This window comes from Salvelinus fontinalis, chromosome 15 (genome assembly GCF_029448725.1).
Source record: "Salvelinus fontinalis isolate EN_2023a chromosome 15, ASM2944872v1, whole genome shotgun sequence".
Lineage (NCBI taxonomy): Eukaryota > Metazoa > Chordata > Actinopteri > Salmoniformes > Salmonidae > Salvelinus > Salvelinus fontinalis.
Window position 1 is genome coordinate 37,732,386 of NC_074679.1, and position 19,895 is coordinate 37,752,280.

The 19,895-nt window shown below is 44.1% G+C and overlaps 1 protein-coding gene across 7 annotated transcripts in view; it reads left to right on the forward strand.

The window, feature by feature from the left end:
• Positions 1–19,895, forward strand: part of LOC129811911 (neuronal PAS domain-containing protein 3-like) — a 219,638-nt gene that overhangs the window by 101,209 nt on the left and 98,534 nt on the right. For all 7 annotated transcript variants that reach the window (XM_055863664.1, XM_055863662.1, XM_055863661.1 and 4 more), the window contains one exon: positions 13,511–13,755. In XM_055863664.1, coding sequence (XP_055719639.1) covers positions 13,511–13,755 — 245 coding nt within the window. The remainder of the gene's footprint in view (positions 1–13,510; positions 13,756–19,895) is intronic.

Genomic DNA, 19,895 nt, shown 5'->3' on the forward strand with positions numbered 1-19,895 from the left:
TGAGTTATGGATTACATTTGCCTAAGTAATAACCTGAGTATATGTACTATGTCAAGTATCATTATTAAAAATGCACTCTTTGATTTAGTTTTCTAAAGATATTTACTGTTTGTGAGTGAGTTTACCCCTACTACACCTTTAAATCACAATAATGTTATCAGACCCGATTTTCACCACAAAAAGACCCCCAAAATTCATTAACAGCGATTTAGCGGTTCAATTGAATGCTGCTTTTCCTTTAAATGGGGTTTAGAGAGGCGCAGGGATCTGTCACGGGAGAGATCTCGCTCTCTGTCTCCTCCGTTTTGGTTGGTGGCCAGTGAGGAGAGGAGTAAGCTGTCTCAAGGATACAGGGCCGGGACAGAGAGAGAGAGGGGGAAGAGAGAAAAGAGAGAGGCTGGCTCAAGTAATTGTGTGGCTCCCAGGTGATGAGGGCTTTTATGCCATTAACAGTGTCTATCCCTGCTCACAGTGTGCCAAGTCTTTAACAAGGGACTGCTGCTAATTTCAGAGCTAATATTGAGCCGTTCCACCTCAGAGGCTTCAGCAGGTGCCTGGCCCAGACACAGACAGACAGGGGCGGATTGAGGAGTGGAGGAGAGGAGAGAAAATTACCATTGAACTATAGATTTTTTTTCTTCTTCTGATTGAAGCGAGCGATTACTGGGACAGATCAGGTTCAGGGGAAGGTAGAGGAGATGATGAGCGCTCGTCAAGGAGCCGTCGCCCCCTTCTGAGCCTCTATCTCTCTCCCTCCCTCTCCCGCGCTCTCTCTCTCTCTCTGATTCACTTTCTCTCTCTCTCTCTCTCTCTCTCTCTCTCTCTCTCTCTCTCTCTCTCTCTCTCTCTCTCTCTCTCTCTCTCTCTCTCTCTCTCTCTCTCCAACGCATCTCTTATCTGTCTCTTTATAGCTACCTGGCTCCCCTCGCACCACCTTGGCTGGCTGGCTGGGAGACTCAATAAACCATTTTGGGAAGGGAAGTGGGGGAATCTATGTGGCGGGCTGTTGAGAGCAGCTTTGAAGGGTTTTGATGTGGTTGGTTGGCTGGTGAGATACTGGAGAGTATAGATTGACGTCAGACACAGACAGACAGCAGAATATATGAGGCGTTCTTTATTCATAAACACATGGATTTGTGAGATAGGCAAAATTGTTATAGATAAGTTCCCAAGCTTTATTATGACTTATATCTCCTTATTAGTTATTCATATTCTGAAGCAAAAAGACCTCGTTACAGACACATTACAAATAGAATTGTGTTTTTGTTTTGTATGGGTATTTGTTTGTTTCCATATAGTATTGACCCCATGAGAAATGCGGAGAGCAGTAGGGGAGAGTGGGTTAAGTTGAGCCAAAGGGTTATGTTGAGCCACCCTTGTTTCTAGGAAACCATAGACAGAATTAATGTGGCTAAATATTTCGGAAGAGGTCATCATTTCATGGAGTCTGTGAATGAAGAAAGCACATGGAAAAAGTGGTACGTTCGGTCCCAAAAAATCCACCAAGTCAAATAAATGTATTGTGTTAGAGTTTTCACGAGGCTTGTATCTAAACCAAAGATTGTTCTATACATCAGTTGGGGTCTCTATAAGCTTCAATATGCGGTCCTAAACCTAGCATTAAAGTGCATCCTTGTTTGGGCTAATATAGTCCAAATGTTTGCCTTGGGGTAAGTTGAACCAATGGTTGAGCCAATGTAAATGTTTTCATTCCAGGTGTAATGCAAGGTATGTTGTTATTGTGTTGAATGTTGCTGAGTAGCTCTTGTTCTCTGTCTTTGGATATCCCTCTCTTAGCGTACTGTCCAAATGGCACCCTATTCCCTACATAGTGCACTGCTTTTGAAAAGGGCCCTATGGACCTTGGTCAAAAGTAGTGCACTATATAGGGAATAGGGTGCAATTTGAGATGCTGCAGTCTTTTATTTAAAAAAATGTTACCCCCTTTTTCGTGATGTCCAATTGGTAGTTACGATCTTGTTTCATCGCTGCAACTCCCTAACGGGCTCGGGAGAGGCGAAGGTTGCGCCATGCGTCCTCCGAAACATGACCCGCCAAACCACGCTGCTTCTTAACACCTGTTCGCTTAACCCGGAAGCAAGCCTCACCAATGTGTAGGAGGAAACGCTGTTCAATTAACGACTGAAGTCAGCTTGTAGGTGCCCGGCCTGCCACAAGGAGTCACTAGAGCGCGATGAGCCATGGAAAGCCCCCGGCCAAACCCTCCCCTAACCCGGACGATGCTGGGCCAATTGTGCACCGCCCTATAGGACTCCCGGTCACGGCCCGGCTGTAACACAGCCTGGGATCGAACCCCAGGCTGTAGTGACACCTCAACACTGCGATGCTGTGCCACTCGGGAGTGAGATGCAGTCTTAGAGATAGAGATGAAAGGATGACCCTGCTAAATAAGAGAATGATCCATCATGCTCAAAATAGTCAACTAGACTAACCCTGGCCTGCTGAACAGTGGAAAAACCTCTACTCTCCTCTACCTCTGCTCTGCTCCCTCCCTCCTGTTCCCACAAAGAGGATTTAAGAACTGTCTACTTGTTGTTATTAGGAGACATTGCTTAGCTTAGCTTTGTATTTGTGATCAAGGAACTGTCTGTCAGCCAGACATACGGTAGCTGTTATATAGCTACATCCAAATCATTTTACCATTGATCATAACTTGATGTTGATATGGTGAATTAACTCAACATTACCCAGAATCCTTTAAATCTCCCACAATCCTCTCTTTCTTTCTCTCGTACAGTGTGTCTGCATCCCAAATGGCACCCTATTGCCTATATGGTGCACTACTTCTGAGCATGGCCTTTAAGGCTCTGGTCTAAATTAGTACACTATAAAAGGAACTAGGTTGCCATTTAGGATTTCAAAATTGGTGTGTCACACCTTTTAACAGGATTTCCATTAATGGAATGGTATGGCAGAAATGAAGAAGGCTGACAGGGTATTGTGTTGGCGCTGGGGCTTTCAGCCACTGCACTTGCCATGTAATCGCATTGCGTCAGGCTTACCTGTAGCTGGCCCGAATGGCTTTATTCACAGCTAACGGGATTTGCCTCGCCCGCTGTGGCGATGGATCCACTGAGCGGGCGGAGCCGCAGTCACTCTGTACTAAGCCGCTTGATGCCAGATCACTGCAGACTAACCAGTTGGGCAAACAGAAGACACCACATCACTGCAGACTAACCAGTTGGGCAAACAGAAGACACCAGATCACTGCAGACTAACCAGTTGGGCAAACAGAAGACACCACATCACTGCAGACTAACCAGTTGGGCAAACAGAAGACACCACATCACTGCAGACTAACCAGTTGGGCAAACAGAAGACACCACATCACTGCAGACTAACCAGTTGGGCAAACAGAAGACACCACATCACTGCAGACTAACCAGTTGGGCAAACAGAAGACACCACATCACTGCAGACTAACCAGTTGGGCAAACAGAAGACACCACATCACTGCAGACTAACCAGTTGGGCAAACAGAAGACACCACATCACTGCAGACTAACCAGTTGGGCAAACAGAAGACACCACATCACTGCAGACTAACCAGTTGGGCAAACAGAAGACACCACATCACTGCAGACTAACCAGTTGGGCAAACAGAAGACACCACATCACTGCAGACTAACCAGTTGGGCAAACAGAAGACACCACATCACTGCAGACAACCAAGAACCAGAAGACAACCTGATACCAGCAACTCTCCTCACTCCCCACTGTTTTTCCCCATAAGTCCTGGGATTCAAACTGGCAACCCTTCGGTCACTGGCTCACCTCTCTAACCTCAGGGCTTTCCGAGTTTTGGCCATCAAGCATTGTGGCTATCAAGATTTCATCATCCCTGCCCCTCACCACCACCATTACAGTGGCTCTCACCACACATCTGCTACTAGTCATTATAGACATGTCTGGTTCCGGTGTGCAAGGCTGCAAGCCACATATGCCTCTGATTAGCAGAAGTAACATTTGTTTATTCCTATTTCATACAGTATGTAACAATCAGTTTCCCTGTACTGCAGACCAGTACCAGTTTTCCATGCTTGAGGTAAATGCAAACAACCATATCCGCAGCAAATTAAAGTCAGATATGAATTTAAAAACATTGCAATGCAAATTGAAACTAAAACGTATTGCTGGGCCCCCCAGTTCCACATCCAGGTTTGGATGAGTCCATCGTAAAAATAGAGAAGTTATTGTCTACGTTCCAAATGGCACCCTAATCCCCACATAGTGCACTACTTTTTGCACAGGGCCTCTAGGGAATAGGGTGCCATTTGGGACACACTCATTTTTCCACAGAGAAGAGAGAGAGAGAGAGAGTGCTGGGGGGCTTTAAATTAAAAGCATACAGGAGAGAGACTATTAATCAAGACAGCAGGTAATATCTGATTCTGGTTTCAGTCCCCGGACGCAATTCCTTTTTATTTTATGGACACGCTCCACTAGCATTTCATATTTGGTGTGTGTGTGTGTCTGTGCCTGTGCCTATGTCTATGCTTGTGTGTGTGTGTGTTGTGTACATTGAAGCTGCCACCCTCCCTCTCCTTGTTCATGGGTACATACAGGACAACTCTGTGGTGGGGGAGATTGGAGCGCACTGGGAAATATGGTCTCTATCCTTCCCAAATGGCACCCTATTCCCTATATAGTGCACTACTTTTGACCAGGATCCATAGAGCTCTGGTCAAAAGTAGTGCACTGTATAGGGAATAGGGTGCCATTTGAGATGCAGCCACTAGCTCCAGTCTGTACAGGCAGCCTGGTGACCTTGGCCATTGACAACTGTCTTCTCAGTCTGCCCTCTCTGTCTACAACCTGCGGGTCTCAAGCAGGCAGAACACAGGACAGCTCTACACCATAAGCACACACACGCACGCTCGCACGCACGCTCACACAAACACACACCTGCACATTATACAACCACACCCGATGAGAGATTACACTATTGACTTAAAAGGTTGATATTCACACACTAAACCCCTGAGGGAGTTTAAACTGTTCTGTGTTAAAACAGTACCACCTGTTACGTCTGTTACTGAGATGTTTTGCTTTTGTTGTCAGTGTGGTTTAATAACTTAATGTGTGTGTTTATACCACGGTCATAACAATTGAGTCGCTCTGCATAAATTAATTTATACGTTTATACTTAATTCCTTGAGTGAATCTGATTTACTGCTTTTATGCACTCGGTTTTCTGTCTCTTTTCCTTTGTTGGGGGATTGATTTTTGACTTGAAATGAAACCAATCCCTTGTCCAAACAGCTTGTTGCTAGTTGTGTATGTCATGATGTGGCTGTGTGTGTTTAGTCGTATGCAGTAAGTTTAATCCAACAGTAAGACGATTCCCACTGTAATGAAGATATGCAGGCTCATGGAAGTGGTGTGCTGGAACTATTAAGACTTTACACCCTGCTGCATAGCCACGGTTGATTTAGAATCAGAGTAGCTTTACATAGCCTGAAAGAAAAGGTTATGTTATTTTGGCTTTGAATCAAAGAGCAAAAAATGGAATGGTCAAAAAGGATTTATTGTGGTGCATGTTTGGTTGTAGGAAGCAAGTTGGAATCTCATCTTCTCCTCCCATGCAAACGTGTGCACGACTGCGTGTTTGCACGTATATCCGTTTGTGTGTACCCCAGGTGGCTGGTGGCACCTTAGTTGGGGAGGACAGGCTCATAGTAATGGCTGGAACGGAATAAATGGAATGGTGTTATTGGTCAAGTGGTATTGGTCACATGCGCCGAATACAACAGGTGTAGACTCTACCGTGAAATTCTTACCTGCGAGCCCATTCCCAACAATGCAGAGTTAGAAAAAAAAGAGTGGAAATAGTTTCCACGTGTTTGATACCACGCCATTCACTCCGTTCCAGCCATTACTATGAGCCTCCCTTCAGCAGCCTCCTGTGGTCTATAGTACGTGTCCACTCTGGCCCATCCCTAATGATAGAATGTGAATTAAAGGATAAGGATAAGCAATCTGTCTCTGTATGAGGCCTTGTTTCCTCCATAAATACTGTCTCCTCCCGTGTCTATATTCATGTCCATTCTGCATCATCCTACAAGAAACAGTGGAATAAGCCTCAGTCTTGCTGCTGTGAGCCTGTTGGAGCAGCCAGGCGTCCGGATGACCACCCTGAGAAGAGCCATACAGACCCTGACCCTCTGAGCACACGCACACACACACACTGACCTTCTGAGCGCAAAGGAGGACAATGGTAGCTCTCCTCTCAGTGTTTCCCCTACCGCTGGTAATCACAGCAGCCTGGCAGGCCCACTCCTCCACCTAGCAGATTTCCTAGCCTCCGAGCTGTGGGTGGTGGGTTTTTCACTACAAAGGGGGATTATTCTCATTCATTAACAGCAGGGTTTCATCCTGCATAATTTGCTGGCTATTATTTCTCCAAATGACCGCATCATTGTAGTTGAATCAATATGTAGCAAGATGGCTGATTAATGCCTTGGCCTGCCTCTCTCTCTTCTCTCTTCATAAGCCTCTCTCTCTGTCTCTCTCCTCATCTTTATGTTCCCTCCTTTGTGTTACAGCAGGTATTTCATTTAATGGTATCAATACCACAGCGAGAGGTAGAAAAACAACAACAGCAGCAGCAACAACAACAAGAGAAAGAACCAAAGCAGCAAAATGAAAACGAGTGCAGATTAATGTATTTTTTTGTCCACCTTTTATTCTTTTTCTTTTTTAATTGCCTCTTAAGTATTCCAATTTACTCAATCAGCAGGTTTTTATTTGTTCTTTCATTGAATTTCCGGGTACTAATTTATGAGTGTTGGTCACAAAGCCTAACAATAATAGATGCAGTTGGTTCAATGTACGAGATGAGCTTCTACAGCCTTGGTGCTACAACGGTTGTTAGTGTGGTACTGTGTTGGTCCAGCAACAACCTTACTAGACCCACTGTGACAGAGGCCTGTTCAATAACATTCAGAATTGTAATTGAATTATATTTGAAATAAATGCTGCTGTTTGAAATTCAAGTGCTTCATTATCATGCACCTGATACAGTTACTTATTCTGTGCATTTAGCTATGAAACAGGCACCATACTTGCACACACAGATCACAGACACACACACACACAGACAGACAGCTCTGAGGACGTCAATGTCACCTGAGACACAGAGCGTAATGGCAACCTTAATAAGGACAATGGACATCCGTGGCAATAGGCCATCCCCTTCACAGACTGATGGGATAGTCTGACGTGCAGACAGACCTTAAATGGTATTAAAAGGGAGAAACAACCTTCCAATACAACGATGAACAGTTAGCGTTAACCAAAGAGATAGAGAACACTGTTTAATGGAGTTAAAGGAAAATTCCACCCAAAAACGGTATTTGGTGTATTGGTATTTGTTTCATTAGTCCATTGTTGATATAGTCCCAACATGTTTTGCATGTCAGCAATCAAGTTTTCAAGATATATAACTTTCAAAATACAGAAATATAGCTGATATAATGTAATATATAATGGAAAACTCATATGATGGAAAACTCAACACCATATGAAGCAAAATGTATCATACCAGCTGTATTTTTGAAAGTTATATAAACTCAGCAAAAAAAGAAACGTCCTCTCACTGTCAACTGCGTTTATTTTCAGCAAACTTAACATGTGTAAATATTTGTATGAACATAAGATTCAACAACTGAGACATAAACTGAACAAGTTCCACAGACATGTGACTAACAGAAATGGAATAACGTGTCCCTGAACAAAAGGGGGTTCAAAAGTAACAGTCAGTATCTGGTGTAGCCACCAGCAGCATTACGTACTGCAGAGCATCTCCTCCTCATGGACTGCACCATATTTGCCAGTTCTTGCTGTGAGATGTTACCCCACTCTTCCACCAAGGCACCTGCAAGTTCCCGGACGTTTCTGGGGGGAATGGCCCTAGCCCTCACCCTCCAATCCAACAGGTCCCAGACGTGCTCAATGGGATTGAGATCCGGGCTCTTCGCTGGCCATGGCCAACACTGACATTCCTGTCTTGCAGGAAATCAAGTACAGAACGAGCAGTATGGCTGGTGGCATTGTCATGCTGGAGGGTCATGTCAGGATGAGCCTGCAGGAAGTGTACCAATGAGGGAGGAGGATGTCTTCCCTGTAACGCACAGCGTTGAGATTGCCTGCAATGACGACAAGCTCAGTCCGATGATGCTGTGACACACCGCCCCAGACCATGACGGACCCTCCACCTCCAAATCGATCTCGCTCCAGAGTACAGGCCTCGGTGTAACGCTCATTCCTTCGACGATAAACGCAAATCCGACCATCACCCCTAGTGAGACAAAATCGCGACTCGTCAGTGAAGAGCACTTTTTGCCAGTCTGGTCCAGCAGACGGTGGGTTTGTGCATAGGCGGCATTGTTGCCGGTGATGTCCGGTGAGGACCTGCCTTACAACAGGCCTACAAGCCCTCAGTCTAGCCTCTCTCAGCCTATTGTGGACAGTCTGAGCACTGATGGAGGGATTGTGCATTCCTGGTGTAACTCGGGCAGTTGTTGTTGCCATCCTGTACCTGTTCCGCAGGTGTGATGTTCGGATGTACCGATCCTGTGCAGGTGTTGTTCTGCCACTGCCAGGACGATCAGCTGTCCGTTCGGTCTCCCTGTAGCGCTGTCTTAGGCGTTTAACAGTACGGACATTGCAATTTATTGCCCTGGCCACATCTGCAGTTCTCATGCGTCCTTGTAGCATGCCTAAGGCACGTTCACACAGATGAGCAGGGACCCTGGGCATCTTTCTTTAGGTGTTTTTCAGAGTCAGTAGAAAGGCCTCTTTAGTGTCCTAAGTTTTCATAACTGACCTTAATTGCCTACCGTCTGTAAGCTGTTAGTGTCTTAACTACCGTTCCACAGGTGCGTGTTCATTAATTGTTTACGGTTCATTGAACAAGCATGGGAAACAGTGTTTAAAGCCTTTACAATGACGATCTGTGAAGTTATTTGGATTTTTACGAATTATCTTTGAAAGACAGGGTCCTGAAAAAGGGACGTTTCTTTTTTTGCTGAGTTTATCTTGAAAACTTGATTGCTGACATGCAAAACATTTTGGGACTATATCAACAGTGGACTAATGAAACAAATACCAAAAGTGAGTTTTTGGGTGGAGTTTTCCTTTAAAAGAATGGTGGTGTGAAAAGATAGATGTCACAGCATCATTGAATCTTATGAACTTTGTATGAATGTGTTTCTACTTCTAGTACTGTACGTGTTGATGAACACCTGTGATATTGTACATCTGCTTCGGATTTGTGTTTGACCATCTCCTTTAAATAGTGAATAAATGTTGTGAACATGTTAGTGTAGTGTACAATGCTACAGTACAAATGCATGCATGTCCTTGGGGGTCTTCAAAAACCATCAGAGTGGAAGTCCTGATCTAGGATCAGGTCTCCCCTGCCCATATAATCATATTCATTATGATCTAAAAGGATAAGCTGATTCTAGATCAGCACTCCTACTCTGATATGTTTAGTGAATATGGGCCCTGGTGTTGTCCAGTCTTGGTGGTATTTATAAATGGGGCCTAACCCCGAACATGGTTGTTTTTCATAACCCCTCATTGTCTGCCGGGGGTTTGGACAGGTTTGATGACACAGTGTGACCAAGTTGATGAGAAGTTAAATTATGTTACTAAGGAGATAGCATTTTCTATAATGAGAAAGAGAACCTAGTGCACCCTCTCTTTTTACTGCTGCATGGAGAGCCAGAGTCACAAAAGCAATTGATTAGTTTTGGCATTTAGTCCCCCGATCAGTGGCGTCATCCATTTCTTCAGGAGGAGGGCCCTAATCTAAAGTGGCATTTTGCTCTGGCTGCCTTTTCAACACTGATGAAACCAATTACTTCAATCCTAAATGATCATTTGCACACAAGTTTCGGCCGCTTGATGTATTCTCCTTGCCTTCAAAAGTTGAATGGTGGGTGGTTCGCTGATTGGCTACACAGAGTGATATCTTGGACAGCAGGCTCACCAAGGAGTGTCACCTCCATTCAAGATGTCCATTCATTTAATTGGCCAATGACCCTGTGGCTGTTTTATTGTTGTTTGCTGCACAACCACGTCTATAGATATCTTATGAGTTTTCTTGAGAAAGACATTAGTTACCGTAAGTTGCCATCTTCTAGTTCATTAAAAACGGCACATGCTTTATTAGCAGTACGTGTAGTCTGGTTTGTATTATTATAATAATGTTGTTATTGCACTGTAAGTTACCCCGTCAGTATATAAGTCAAAGCTAATCGACTTAAAATGGATGCTGACTCCCTCTCTGTTTTGGAACCCTGTTACTGTGAGTAAAGAAATGTCCTGTTCTGTGTACATTTCATATCTCTAATCTCGACTTCTCACAAGTCTTTTCCGTTTTTACAATACTAACTGTACTCTGGAGTTCTCTTGTAGACGAGGGAAAGCAGGAAGTGTGAACACAATGCGGCTCTCTGTTCCTACACACAGATCCCTATCAGACACCCCTCACATTGGTTGATTTCCCCACTGGCATTTCACCGTGTGGGCCATAAGCATTCTATTTTCAAGTAAACACTTACCAACCAGTATGTTTTTTTCTCTCTCTCCGTGATGTCATTGAGATGTGTGTATGGGTGTGGGTTTGTATGATTCAGAATATACAGAGAGTCATTTGAAAATGGTGCAAAAGAATGTGGTGGGGTTGTGCCACCGTTGTGGATGGTGACTGTAGGTGATGGAGATGGCTCTCTCTACACAATGATAACGGGGCTTGTCTGGGACTCAATGGGAATGACAGATTGTGAAGCGGTTCTGCTTGTGCTCCCTACCACCGGTCTCTTTTTAAGCATGGGCATCTGACACCCTAGTGGGACCAGCATGGGGACCGCTCTGTGATTGCAATGTGAGAACGATGTTCATGGAGTAGTTCAGTATGTGGAGAATGTGGTGTAGAATACAGACTATGAGGTCATCTGCATGTTGCAGAATACATAAAAAAAATAAAGATCTATATAATAGTTCATAATTATTAAGTGATTTATATTCTTGTCGTATGTAGGGTGCTGGTCACCAACTCAAGAAAGCGATTACCTGAGAAAGGACGGGTCATTGCAGATTTTTTTTATTTATTGTTATTATATTTTGTTTACGGTAATCACAATAAAGTTGCCACGTCCGGAGTACAGTATGTGATGTGGAACATAGACGGGGTCGTGACCTCAGAACCAGAACCAAATCCAGCCAGAAGTTAGTGACCTCATCCCTGTCTTGTAAAAGGAACTTAAAAAGCTAGTGGGTTGTTCTCGTTGAACTACGACATGATTTAATTTCATGTTTATATAAAAAAAAAAGTGTTACATTTACTCTGGTAGAACATGATAAATATGTCTGCTGTATGAAGGTCACACAACCCCGGCGCATCAAGAAATATTTGGCAGGCCGACATAATGCTTTCCAAGTTTGCGGAACAAATGAAATTCTGCTGCTCTGTTGCACTTTGCCTCCAAACAACCATTACAACTAGCTTTATATATTGTCTGAGCAGCAGACCATCAAATGGTGTTTTTCTTCTTGCAGGGGCGGTCGAGATGATCAAGAACAGCAATCTGCTACTTAGATGTAAAGGCAGAGGGTGCATCTGTATCTGGCAATGAAATTATCCTATTACACTCCTGATGCACACAAAAGCTAACATAAATTGATCTTGACAACTATGAGCATGGTATTAGTAAGCCACAAGACAGTATTTGGCTGAATGAAGGTTGTGGGAAGTGGTGCTTGGTGAATTCTCATTTGAGTCCTGCAGACATTGTGAATGTCTAAATTCATTAATTGATTTCTCAAACCTCTTTTGAATCTATGTACTCTGTCTATATACAGTAGTAACCCACTGTCAGAGCGTGGGTGGGCCTTGGCTTGCTGTTTTTTTATTCACGTTTGCTTAATGTTGTTGGTTTTTGTCTTGAATCACTGATAACTAAACGACAAAATAATGTGAAATTATTTTCTTCACCAACAGTCATTTTTCATCTTCAGGGCAGAAACCCTCTCTTCCCTCATCTTTCAAGTCTGTTCTAACAGATTTTGCATTTGTGGTGGTAAAGAAATTAATCTAGGTGTCGGCCAGTGGGGAACCCAGAGATTCCTGTGTGATTTATTGGCAACTTAATTCAAAATGGCTTGGGATGATGAACGCCATAGAAAGTTGGGAGTTGTGTTATGGAAGTATGGAACTGCTTCCAGTTCTTCGATATAAAATAAATAACACAATGACTGAAGGGGACAGAAGTGTTTGACTGGAACGATACAAGCCAATAGACTATAACCAACCATGCGTCCTTCAATAGGTCATGTGATCTACTGCCGCTGTATAAAGGGCTTGAAAGCATATACCTGAATAGAGTACACTGTAAAGGGGTTAGCATGAATTTGACAGTAATTTACAGACAGCTTGGTGGCAAGTAAAATTATGTATTTAATATTACAGTACACTCCACTGTAATATAAATACAGTATCAAAGCAAATACTGTGTAATGACACACAGTACAATATCGTAAAATGGATTGTATTATACTGTAAAAAAAAGTGAATTATAACTATTTTAAACACATCTATTCTGACACATCTGAGAAATGTGCACCTGCAGTATATTTGTTACTCTTACCAGTTCAGGCAGCTGACATGAATAAATCAATTGAAGTAGAAATACAGAGGAGAAATATCACACTGAGCTCTCAGACAGTGTAAAGTGAGGTCAGTGCAATATTTGGCCTTTTTGAATATGATCTCATTTTGTGAAACTATTTCAGCTGCAGAGAGAAAGAGAGAGATCTATCTGGGCCTATTGCAGTGTCTTACGTTAAAAAAAGGCAGCAATCTGAAAGTCATTCAGCAGGCTGTCTCGTGAGACCCAAGGCCAAAGCTAATCAGAACTTCGACCCACTTCTAAATTCCAATGACTGAATCAATTGTGCTGAGCGTTCCCACTGGAGTAGAGCAAGTCACTAACGGCCAAGACTGACTGACTTGGTGTAGTTGGTCCTATAGCCCTGTAACCTAGCCTAGCTCCCAAATGCCCCCCTTTTCCCTTGATTTATTTTTTAGGGTGCCATTTGGGACACCGACTTAGACTTAGTCCACAGTATGACAACAGTCATGTGTCTGAGCTGACAGATGGACTGGGGTCATGTTCAACAGGTCGCACCGTAGCAAAACATTTTGCAATGGAGAACAACATGTGTTCTAATTGGACAAGTACAGGTAGTCCCTCCCCGTTTCAAAATGTTTTCTCCTTACTTAACCTGACCCTGGTCTTGCTTGCTTGCTAACTTGCTTATGGCGTCAAATGATGGTATGGCTTTTCTGTTCTTCCTGGTCGAAACCAAGGCCCTAACTTTCTGCTCGTCTCCCACCTAGTTTCAGAGTGTTGCAAAAAGTGTTGTCCCTACTGAGCACAACCCTGGTCCTAACTCCTGTCTCTTCTCCTGTCCCCACCAGGTTGCAGGCTCTGAGGAAGGAGAAGTCCCGGGATGCGGCTCGCTCGCGGCGGGGGAAGGAGAACTTTGAGTTCTATGAGCTGGCCAAGATGCTGCCCCTGCCCGGGGCCATCACCAGCCAGCTGGACAAGGCTTCCATCATCCGCCTCACCATCAGCTACCTGAAGATGAGGGACTTCGCCAACCAGGGGGACCCGCCATGGAACCTGCGCATAGAAGGCCCACCACCCAACACCTCCGTCAAAGGTAAGCTCCTTCTCCACCATGGTCCAGCTACCCACAATTTAGTTCAGTTCAGTCTAGTTCAGTACCAACAGTTTCCATCAATGGTCCACTCACCTTATCAACTGTACAGTGATGATATCTCTATTTGTCTGAGCATTAAAATACCGTGACATTAAAAGGATACTTTGGGATTTTGGATACTTCCCCAGAGTCAGATGAACTTGTGGATTCCATTTTTATGTCTCTGTGTCCAGTATGAAGGAAGTTAGAGGTGGTTTTGCGAGCCAATGCTAACTAGCATTAGCGCAATGACGGGAATTCTATTGGTATCTGCTAGCAGTTCATCTGACTCTGGGGATGTAGATAAAGGGCCTCATTGCCAAAATCCAGAAGTATTCCTTTAAGGTGAAACTGTAAATTCAAATATTATGTGAGGTACAATGTCAACGTTAATGACAGGATTAAGGTAATTTTTCACGTTTTACTGTGCTCAGGCTACACACAATATTAGACTGGTAGGGAAATGAGGCACTCTTGTCACTGTCGTCTGGTCACAAATATTCAAAAAGTAAACATTTAACTTTGATAAATGTAGCTTTGCGCCTAGTACATGCAGCTATACTGAATCCAAATGTAACCGAATTTGCCTTTGAAATTGGGTATTTGTACAGTGCACTTAAAGGAGATACAGCTCTGTATATTTTAAAAGGGTATGCTGGAGTAGGAATGACCGCAAACATTAAAGTAAATTGCAGAAATGTTCAGTCAATGCACAATGTTTGCTCTGCACACACACACACACACACACACACACACACACACACACACACACACACACACACACACACACACACACACACACACACACACACACACACACACACACACACACACACACACACACACACACACACACACACACACCAGATGGCATCATTGTTGTCTGCCTTTGAAAAGACACATGCATTTTAATGAGAAAATGTATACGGCAGAATTATTTGGGTTACAGCATCCTGCTAGATCTCCTACTAACACAACTAAGACCTATAGCCCACACTTTGCATTCAATCAAAGATGATTACACAATGCTGCCAGGAGGATTGCACCACCAACGTTTCCCTTTGGATATTTTAATGACTACACACACCAAGGTGACGTCTACCCTACCTCTGTCTACCTCTGTAGAACAATGCTCTCTCTCTCCGCTGCATGTCCTGTCCTTCCATCCTATCGACAGACAGATAGTGCCAGTCTGAATTGAATCACTAACTCACCACATTTTATTTGCACTACATTCTGAAAAGAGCGGCGTATTGATCCCATTCTTTTTGTTGCTGTGCATCGCCGGTAGCTAATGGAGACGGCTGACCATCTCCCTCTGCCCATGAATCAGTGTTATTTCTGAATAGGCTACATTAGATGAGCCTGACCCGGAGCTTCCACAGCTCCCAGCGTGCCAGACACACAGCTGGCTGAAGAGCTTGGTTTACAGATGTCACACACACACACACACACACGCACCCACGCACGCACGCACGCACGCACGCACGCACACACAAAGGAGCCAGGTTTGTCAATGCACTGTGTAATATGGCAGGGAAGGAGGGGTTAGGAGGGAGGGGGCATATGCTAGGTTATTGCACCAGAAGAGGGAGCGGAGAGGAAAGGCCAGGATCATTTCTCTTCAGGGTTGTTTGTGCAACACAGATCAAGGTTAGCCGCACACAGCAGCAGAATAATATTGTTTCTGATACATGGCCGGCCCAGTTCATTTGGCAGGCCCAGTCCCTCAATCAATTTGCCTTGTGCCTTAACATACACACCCGTGTAGGTGTTACCATGAATATGTTATTATAGGAGATTTGCTGGGGGAGAAAACTGAGCCGGCTTCTGACAAGACATTTCGACTTAATAACTGATGATTGTAACCTTTAGGGAAATCTCAGGAGCACTGCGCCGGTTTTGTAAATTCTCTCTGGTTTTGGAATGGATCTTTGCTTCGGGAAAATTCTCATTCTTTCTTTTTTTATTATTTTCTATTTTTGTTCAGAATAAAGCATGGGTTAGAGCTGGCGTTTGGACGGCGGTGATGTCTGTCTGAGTTGCCAAACGTCCTTAGAACAGCCTCTAGTGTGAGGAAGCTCGGATAAGTCATAAAAGCGGTAGCCGATATTACTGGCATCGGAGCTAAAAGAATTTGACCTCCACTTCTCTCCAAACATTGTTGATTTATTATCGTAACTTCTCGCCTCTCCTCTCTCGCCGCTCTCCTTTCTCTCCTCTTTGCCTTCTAGTGACCTTTACTGTAATTGACCCATCAACTAATTTTTTCTGAGCGTTTTAACCGGAATTTGCTAGTCTCTGTCAGAGGCGGTTCACATCTGTTGAAGGACACTGCACAAACAAGCATGACCTTTCTCTTGTTTGGCGGCTGGCGCACGCCTCCTGACCCCCTCCAACCCCTCCACCACCTGGCCATTTTATTATTCATGCATGCAGAGCAGAGAGGCGCAGAGCAGAGAGGAACAGAGAAGAGAAGAGCAGAGCAGAGAGGACCAGAGCAGAGAGGAACAGAGCAGAGGAACAGAGCAGAGAAGAGCAGAGAGGAGCAGAGCAGAGAGGAGCAGAGCAGAGAGGCGCAGAGCAGAGAGGAGCAGAGCAGAGAGGAGCAAATCAGAGAGGAGCAAATCAGAGAGGAGCAGAGCAGAGAGGAGCAGAGCAGAGAGGAGCAGAGCAGAGAGGAGCAGAGCAGAGAGGCGCAGAGCAGAGAGGAGCAGAGCAGAGAGGAGCAGAGCAGAGAGGCGCAGAGCAGAGAGGAGCAGAGCAGAGAGGAGCAGAGCAGAGAGGAGCAGAGCAGAGAGGAGCAAATCAGAGAGGAGCAGAGAGGAGCAGAGCAGAGGAGCAGAGCAGAGAGGAGCAGAGCAGAGGAACAGAGCAGAGAAAAGCAGAGAGGAGCAGAGCAGAGAGGAACAGAGCAGAGGAACAGAGCAGAGAAGAGCAGAGCAGAGAGGAGCAGAGCAGAGAGGAGCAGAGCAGAGAGGAACAGAGCAGAGGAACAGAGCAGAGAAGAGCAGAGCAGAGAGGAGCACAGCAGAGAGGCGCAGAGCAGAGAGGAGCAGAGCAGAGAGGAGCAGAGCAGAGAGGAGCAAATCAGAGAGGAGCAGAGAAACAGAGCAGAGAAGAGCAGAGAGGAGCAAATCAGAGAGGAGCAGAGCAGAGAGGAGCAGAGCAGAGGAACAGAGCAGAGAAAGCAGAGAGGAGCAGAGCAGAGAGGTGCAGAGCAGAGAGGAGCAGAGCAGAGAGGAGAAGAGCAGAGAGGAGCAGAGCAGAGAGGAGCAAATCAGAGAGGAGCAGAGCGGAGAGGAGCAGGGAGGAGCAAATCAGAGAGGAGCAGAGCGGAGAGCAGTCACCAAAATGCCACAATTTACGAAAATGTAAGAAATCAGATGGCTCAACAACAACAAAAATTCTCAGAGACCGTCTTGCACAAATCATATTTGTACTATACAGTACATACAGTACATTAAATGTCTACCTGTTTACTCTGTGGTTTTCTGAATTTTTGTAGGAAATAGAGTACCTGTCAAGAGTTGGAACACACCTACTCATTCAAGGGTTTTTCTTTATTTTTACTATTTTCTACATTATAGAATAATAATCAAAATATGAATTAATTCTTAAATTCAAATTCTTAAACAGATTCTTCAAAGTAGCCACCCTTTGCCTTGATGACAGCTTTGCACACTCTTGGCATTCTCTCAACCAGCTTCATGAGGTAGTCACCTGGAATGCATTTCAATTATCAGGTGTGCCTTGTTAAAAGTTAATTTGTGGAATTTCTTTCCTTAATGCGTTTGATCCAATCAGTTGTGTTGTGACAACGTAGATTTGGTATATAGCAGATAGCCCTATTTGGTAAAAGACCAAGTCCATATTATGGCAAGAACTGCTCAAATAAGCAAAGAAAAACAACAGTCCATCTTTACTTTAAGACATGAAGGTCAGTCAATCTGGAAAATGTCAAGAACTTTGAAAGTTTCTTCAAGTGCAGTCACAAAAACCATCAAGCGCTATGATGCAACTGGCTCTCGTGAGGACCGGGAAAGGAAGTTACTTCTGCTGCAGAGAATAAGTTCATTAGAGTTAACTGCACCTCAGATTGCAGCCCAAATAAATGCTTTACAGAGTTCAAATAACAGACACATCTCAATATCAACTGTTCAGAGGAAGAGGAGACTGCGTGAATCAGGCCTTCATGGTCAAATTGCTGCAAGGAAATATGTCCTTTGGTTTGATGAGTCCATATTTGAGATTTTTGGTTCCAACTGCCGTGTCTTTGTGAGAGTATGTGACCGGATCATGTCAGTGATTTATTTAGAATTCAAGGTACACTTAACCAGCATGGCTGCCACAGCTATTTGCAGCAATACGCCATCCCATCTGGTTTGCACTTAGTGGGGCTTTCATTTGCTTTTCAACAGGACAATGACCCAACACACCCCCAGGCTGTGTAAGGGCTATTTGACCAAGACGGAGAGTGATGGAGTGCTGCATCAGATGACCTGGCCTCCACAATCACCCGACCTCAACCCAATTGCGATTTGGGATGAGTTGGTCCGCAGAGTGAAGGAAAAGCAGCCAACAAGTGCTCAGCATATGTGGGAACTCCTTCAAGACTGTTGGAAACTCATTCCTCATGAAGCTGGTTGTGAGAATGCCAAGAGTATGCAAAGCTCTCATCAAGGCAAAGGGTGGCTTCTTTGAATAATCTCAAATATAAAATATATTTAGATTTGTTTAACACTTTTTTGGTTACTACGTGATTCCATGTGTTATTTCATAGTTTTGATGTCTTCACTGTTATTCTATAATGTAGAAAAAAGTAAAAATAAAGAAAAACTCTTGAATGAGTAGTTTGTCCAAACTTTTGACTGGTACAGTATAAGGATTTATAATTTACTATCGGAATCCAGACGGTGAGAATAACTTCACTGAAGGATGGGGGAATTTGTCCACGTGACTGACTGTGTCAACTGAATAGGCCACAGTGTTGTTATGTATCCAATGATAGCCTTGTGTTAAATTAGGGGTCAACTCTAGTCTGATACCAAACTTGAAGTCGTGCTGACTTCAGAGTCTGGAAAGGCTGTTTTGATGTTGATAATGAAGGTGCTTTTACTGGTTGGTTCTCCTCGGGCGGCAGGTAGCCTAGCGGTTAGAGTGTTGGGACAGTAACCGTTCAAATCCCTGAGCTGGGAAGGTGGGAAAATCTGCTGTTCTACCTTTGAGCAAGGCAGTTAACAACCCCAGGGGAAAAAATATTAGAGAGAACCAATCAATGCGTTTGCTCAGTTTCTGAGCGAATATTGCATTAACAAACAGCTTCCAGTCCAAACCAGTGACTCAAAGCTCTTCATCGCTGGGTCGCATCAGCCAGGCTATCAAGGATCATCTTCAAAGAGGAACCAACCAGAGAGGCTGTCTGTTCTCTTTGTCTATGTGTGGGCTTGCCCTATTTGATTTCCATCAAGCTGTTCGTGCTGAGTGTCAGTTCCCTGGATGTCCCCTGCACATTAAGAATCTTAGCTTGTTTCCCAAATGGCACCCTATTCCCTATGTAGGGCCCCGGTCAAAAATAGTGCACTACATAGGGAATAAGGTGCCATTTGGAACAGTTGTGTTAATTACAGAGAGAAGAGAAGCAGCAGTGGGATTTCTGTAGTTATGGTCCATCCAGCCCTTTCAGATTTGATGGTTTCAGTACTTAGCCTGCTGCTAGCACTAATAGTCTCCTCCATTATGGCTGGAATGACCAAACATAACTTATTTTACATGATGGCAATATGTTACCCACTTTGATGTTTTGCAAAGGAAAATGCTCCATATCAGGAAATGCAAGCCAAACAAAATGGATATGAAGTTTATACTGTTTATGGTTATAATTAAACATTCAGTTCATACATATTCAAATAATTCGCTTGAGAAATGTACATTCTTTTTTAGAACAAATTAAAAAGTGGACCACTGTGCACTTCTCACAAGTGTTGTACCTGTCACTTGGTGATTTTCTTTCTTAACTCAGCTGCAAAGCAACTATTAAAAGAATGGAATCAGTGCCAAAAGCCCATGTACTTGCTCCAAAGGACACTGTTCTGTCAGTG